Source organism: Solanum pennellii, chromosome 1, assembly GCF_001406875.1.
Source record: "Solanum pennellii chromosome 1, SPENNV200".
NCBI classification, from domain to species: Eukaryota; Viridiplantae; Streptophyta; class Magnoliopsida; order Solanales; family Solanaceae; genus Solanum; species Solanum pennellii.
Window position 1 is genome coordinate 100,987,116 of NC_028637.1, and position 6,064 is coordinate 100,993,179.

At 32.5% G+C, this 6,064-nt stretch overlaps 1 protein-coding gene across 1 annotated transcript; it reads right to left on the reverse strand.

Moving 5' to 3' along the window:
- Positions 1-1,160: 1,160 nt before the first annotated feature.
- Positions 1,161-5,820, reverse strand: LOC107028130 (homeobox protein knotted-1-like 1). The gene is made up of 5 exons (XM_015229186.2): positions 5,293-5,820; positions 5,092-5,211; positions 4,864-5,017; positions 2,083-2,333; positions 1,161-1,605 (listed from the first exon to the last, which is right to left on the reverse strand). The coding sequence occupies exons 1-5, from the start codon at positions 5,584-5,586 to the stop codon at positions 1,417-1,419; spliced, it is 1,008 nt and encodes a 335-aa protein (XP_015084672.1). The 5' UTR covers positions 5,587-5,820; the 3' UTR covers positions 1,161-1,416.
- Positions 5,821-6,064: the final 244 nt, after the last annotated feature.

Here is a 6,064-nt window from a genome sequence, read left to right on the forward strand (position 1 = left end):
ATCCCATTCTCACTCCAATCTCTCGCTCGCTTTCTCACTTTTTATACAAACACAAGTGTATAAAAAATGTTTCTATTTGTATAAAGCAGAGAAAATTATATAAATACATATACTTTTGTTCGCCTTTCTCCCCTCTTCCAGATCTCGCTCGCAACTCGCCTTTCTTACTTATACAAACAGAAGCGAAATGTATAAATTGTGTTTTTGTTTGTATAAAGCGTGAGAAAATTGTATATACACATGCAAGTACATATATTTTCGTCCTATACACTTATAATTATACAATAAAAATACTCCCCTGCGCAGTTTCTTTTGCCTTTCTCTCTTTCTCGTTTTATACAAATTCAAATTGTATATAGTTTCTCTCTTTCTCGTTTTATACAATTCGATTCAATTGTATATTCCCTGTCCAAGTCTCTTTTGTCTTTCTCTTTCTTATTTTATACAAATTCAAATTGTATATAATCGTTCTATACATTTATAATCATACAATTCGTTTTATACAATTTTCTGCCCAAATATCTTTCTCTTTCTCATTTTATCTGATATCACAGATACATATATCTAGTAACAAATGATATATGCATGCTAATTCTCTAGCTCGGCTCTTCCTATGTATGCAATATGCATCATAGATACATCATATATGTACTGACTTGAAATCTGTTACTAAATTATTTATTAATAAAATAATATATAATTATTTCAAAATATAGAGTGGATTAATTCAAAGGTTGAATAAATTGTGTAATTGGACAATTTTTCGTTACTCTATCTTTATGCCATTCGTGGTACCCATCCAAAAAATGGCGGAATATCGTCATTATTCACTAACAGATAAAGTTCAAAAATGCTTATGAAAGACATTTTTTTCCAATAAAATAAAACAATTTAAATATTTTATGTTTGAAGTGATATACGTGAGAGTTGAAAATGCATAAATTGGCTTGAAAAATAGCGAATAAAGGGGGTAGAATATAAGAATATTATAATATTGTTTGTCGAAAAAATTGTGTGAACACAAATTAAAGTTTAAAATTTATAAAAGTAAGATCAAAAGCAAGTGGATGGAGCATGATCATGTTTCTTAATTTATAGACTAGAATCGACCGATCCAAACAAGAAAAAGTCACAACAATGAAATGAATACTAGGATTATGTTTCTTCTACTCTAATAAAATGACTTATTTATAGGTAATAATATCTCTTGAATGATCACATAAAAATAAACTAGTGTGATTCTATAAACCAAAATAAATTTCAAACTCGTTTGTTAGCTCTAAAAATAGGAAGAGAGACGAGAGTATATGATTACCAATTGTTGATTTATGAACTTCAAAACACATACTTTCTGTCACACTATACACTAAGTGTTAGCTAGCAGGAGGTTCCATTTTTTTTTTTGTTTTGTCATTTTCAAGAGCCAATATTTCCAGTACCTCCAGATCCATCAAAATACATCGATCCAGCACTTACACCTTCCATTAGAGCAAATTTCATGTCTTCCGATGGGCGCCAGTGTCGCTTCCTTTGGTTTATGAACCAGTTGTTTATCTGCTTCTGGTCTAGCCCTGTCATCTCCGATAACCTATTTTTCTCTTCTTCCTGCATTTGTTGTCATTCATATACATGTTACATGAATCATGTCAATACTATAAACTCGTGACCCTGAATTGCACACGCGCGTTGTTAATAAAGAAATTAGAATAGCAAATGTGAAGATTGGGGGCAATAACAAATTGAGTTTGTCCTCTTTACACAGACAATGTTGAAGCTCAGATAACTATAGAGCGGAGTAACCTGCTGCAACATGTTAAATACATTGATTGTTTAAACTTTTTTTGCAATGTCCGTGTATGTAAGTTAGATCTATAATCATATTAACGCGTAAAAGTAACTGGCAATGCCAGTAGATACACTGTCCTATATATATAGTGCATATGTTTGAACTTTAAAGACCAGTTAAAATAGGAGTTAGTTCAGCCAGATCTCCTTATTAGAGTTCTACGAGCAATCTAGGTAAGCATAGTTTAGAGACATTCTTAAACGAATGGCTCCGAGAAGAGAATTACTAGAAATTACCGTGGGATAAGGCCATCGATAGTGATTCTTCCACCAGTCCAGCAATACGATTCTTGCTTCCTTAGGTAATTTGCCTTTCTTCCTCTTCTTCAGAAATTCCTTTCTCAAACTGCTAAGATAGCCACTATATTTGCGCATCAGCATTTCTTTTAGCTCATTATCGCCTTCACAGTTAGCAGGAGATTCTTGACTATCTGCTGCTTCCATCTCCTCACAGCCTACATCCTCGTCTGAGGTACCACCTGCTTCATCTGTTATGGACATCTAAAATAAATCAAAAAGGGCTCGTATGCTTACATCACCTAGCACAAGCACATCTTGCATTCATCATCAAAGACTCTTCGTATGATATGTTTCAAAACAAACAATGGAATAATTTAAATCCCCGAGCAATAGTATAAGACATAAAATCTTTCGACCAATTAGTGATATGAGAATTAATATAAACAAATTTGATTTCAATGGTTGCACTAAATGACTAAATCAATCAAGTGACAATGATTTGAGCCTTTTTTTAACATCATATCTCAAGTAATTATGAAACCTTTGACAACTGCATAACCCTGATTAAGATATCGTACAAGGATCTAGCTAGTGCAAAAAATATACATTCAAACTTTCCGCTATCTGGACAGAAGAAACCATAAAGAAGCAACAGAATCTAATACTTGCACAATTCAAAGATGCTTGCTTTAGCTTTACATCATCACAATTCACAAGAAATTCTGTAAAAAAAATCATCCAATTTCAAATGGATTTCATTTTAAAACTGCACACAGTTCTAATAACTAAAGTTCCGGCTTTGTAGTTACCTGATCCCACCGATTAATAATTTAGACAAAGAAAATATCAAGTAGTACCCTTTTCATGAGATGGTAAACGAAGTGCGGAATACTAGCTCAGATATATAGGCCCGAGCCCCAAGCAATGATAAAGAAGACATCCTATCCTAGTTTACATTAAACATCAAGTTTGATGAATTCTTGAACCATGAAAAGGGGCATGTAATATCATAACTTGTACGAAGTAGAGATTTTGAAAGTTTACAAACAGAATAAGTTTGCAATAAGTTGGAAGTTTATTCTCATCGAACTACATATGCATGATGATCTTATATATTTAAGTAGTAAACCTCGGTTGGCTCTTAGTATTCCGATGTCTCTTGGTGTAACCATTAATTAATTCAAAGTCTGGTAGCATAGTCAAGAAAAAGTTGAGATCTTGTAGGAAATATCCATTCATGACACTCTCCCAAAGTTATCCTCTCCTAAGAAAAATTAATGCAAATTGCATTGGCCTTCACCTGGAAATACCACTAGTTCCCAAAGATATTTGAAATTTGTAAGCATAATTACATGACTATGTAAGGGAGTAAGGACAAAATTTGTGACATGACACAAAAAAAGGCACAGAAAAGGTCTGAAAAATGACATGACTATACATTATAGAAGAAACAGACTTAGAAATTTAATTTAACAATTTCAAGGCCCTAGCCCATGTCTAAAAGCCTTGGTTCTTCCTGTATCTAACAAACAAATAAATTAGAGACACATACCTAATTATAAACACAATCCATATTTAAGCTAGCAAGTATATTACATGTTCATGCGCAGGTGTGCTTATCAGCACAGTAACATCGAAATAAATTGATTAACGCTTCACAGTTTTTGAAACTAGTACAGCATCTACTATATGGATGCGCAACGCATCTATACATTTTAAGCCTGATCATAACGGATATATTTTCAATATCATCACCAACGAACAACACTAATCATCTATAACTTTCAAGTTCCATGACCAAAACCACATTTTTCAAGTGGGGGTTTTTATCATATGTAAACCATTTATGTGGGTTTCATTAAATCAAAGTTACCTTCTTTGATGGAAAACTCGAACCAAACAAGCAAGTAGGTTTTTTAGCATTACTGTTTAAGGCAATTTCCGAAAGACAAAAAGAAGAAGAAGAAAAGCCCCTAACTTTAATTAGGGGAAAATTCATTTGTATATGTGTAACCATATCATCGATTGCTAGAGAGAAATCACATTTTTCTATACTTAATTATTCTCATATATATAAAGCGTAGCCATTATACATTATATGGTTCACGGAACCCATATAACTTTAATTTGAATTTCGTATTCATAATAAGAAATTCACTTATATCTGATTGCACCCAATAATTGTTAGAAGTATATATTAACTCGAAAAGTATTATAAAAATCCATAAACTTCAATTACATGACCTACCTCTAGTTCCCAACAATTTGTTTCTCTAATTAATTTTCACATTTTCTCATCTATACACATTCTTTGTTTACTCAGACATAGATATTGAAATTGATGAAGTCATGCTATGACATAAGTCCCAAAAACTATAGAAAAAACTTGAAAATATCTTATCAGACTTCATGATCAAATAGAACTGTCTAGAAATCTAACGACAAACGCTAGCTTTGCATATGAAAGGAAAGTACACAGTCTAAAGCAAGTAAATAAAGCAAAAGTATAGATGTTGTTGAAGCTTTGGAAAGATAATAAATAAAGAAATTACTATAGTAAGTCTGACAGTAACAGTAGTTCCATGGATGCAGCTTCTGAAAAGCCTCAATTTCCAAAGCTTCACCAACATGCCTACTACTACTACTACTGCTACTACTAACATCGATCTGCTAACCCTAACACAGAACAGAAAAGGCCAGCAAAAGTATAGGGGGGTTCCAGAATCAAAAATTGAAACACACACGCACAAAACACTAGTTAATTAATTAAAGAGTTACCAGATATATAATTGTTGAAACTTGTGGAAGTGATTAAATTATCTTTGCATAGGGAACTGAGCTGTGACTCTATGTTATGCAAGAAACTTGTAGCTTCATCAAACGGTTTTGAAAACTCCTCTTTGTATTTCACGAGTACCGCACAATATGATTCCTTCAACACAAAAACCCTCTTTTAGAAAAAATCATGATATATGTGTGGGTTTAGTTTTTTTTTTTGGTTATTACCATAAACTCATCAAGTTCTGGATCAGCTCCAATTTCACTAGTGTGACGTGAGCTGGATATCAAGGTGTTCTCTTTGCTAATTTCATCGAGAATTGATGTCATTTCTTGCGGTGCTCCAACCTTCATTTAAATTTACCCAAATTGAATATATAGAAAAAAACAAAAAATGAATGGATATTAAACATGAAAAAGTGAATTTACCTTACGACATTGAAGGTAAGCAGAAAGTAAGTTAGGATAAAGAGGATGATTTGCAATCTGAGCTTTAATAAGATCTGACATATTGGTGGTGGATTTACTATTATTTTGATGATGATTATGATCAGCAGCAACAGCTGCTTCTAATTGACAATAGTGATGATGAACAGCAGCAAAACTAGTAGTAGTGTTATTAACAATTGTCGGCCCGGCCTCAGCCTCAACCTCAACCTCTTGTTGTCGTCTACTGTGTGAACAAACAATAGCAGAATGAAGTTTGCTCAATTCATCCATCATCAAAACAGTATGTGAACAATAACTTGTGATTAAAAATCTATACTTGTAATCTGAGCGATATATATATATATAGATCGACACCTGGAAAAAGGCCCTAGCTAGACAGCTACTTTAATTATATTTTTAGTTTTAAAATTTAAAAAGGTGATAAAGACCAGACCAGACTCTTCTATGTTACTAGTAATTAGTGGGGGAAGGAAAAGAAAGGAAAGAGGAACAAAGCATTGGGGTTTGAAGGATTCAATGAGGTATGCGGGGTTGGATTATATGTTGTTTTTTTCATAAAACATATATATAAACGTCATTTTTATTTTTATTTTAAAATAAATAATCTACAATATGTAATAATATCGTATCAATAAAAGAAATTCAAAATCATCGAACGATTAATAATGGTGATAGTTAATTTTAATGATTATCGGTGTTGCTTAAGGCTGTTATTTTGTGGTGATAGTTAATACACTACTTTTTCCGTTTA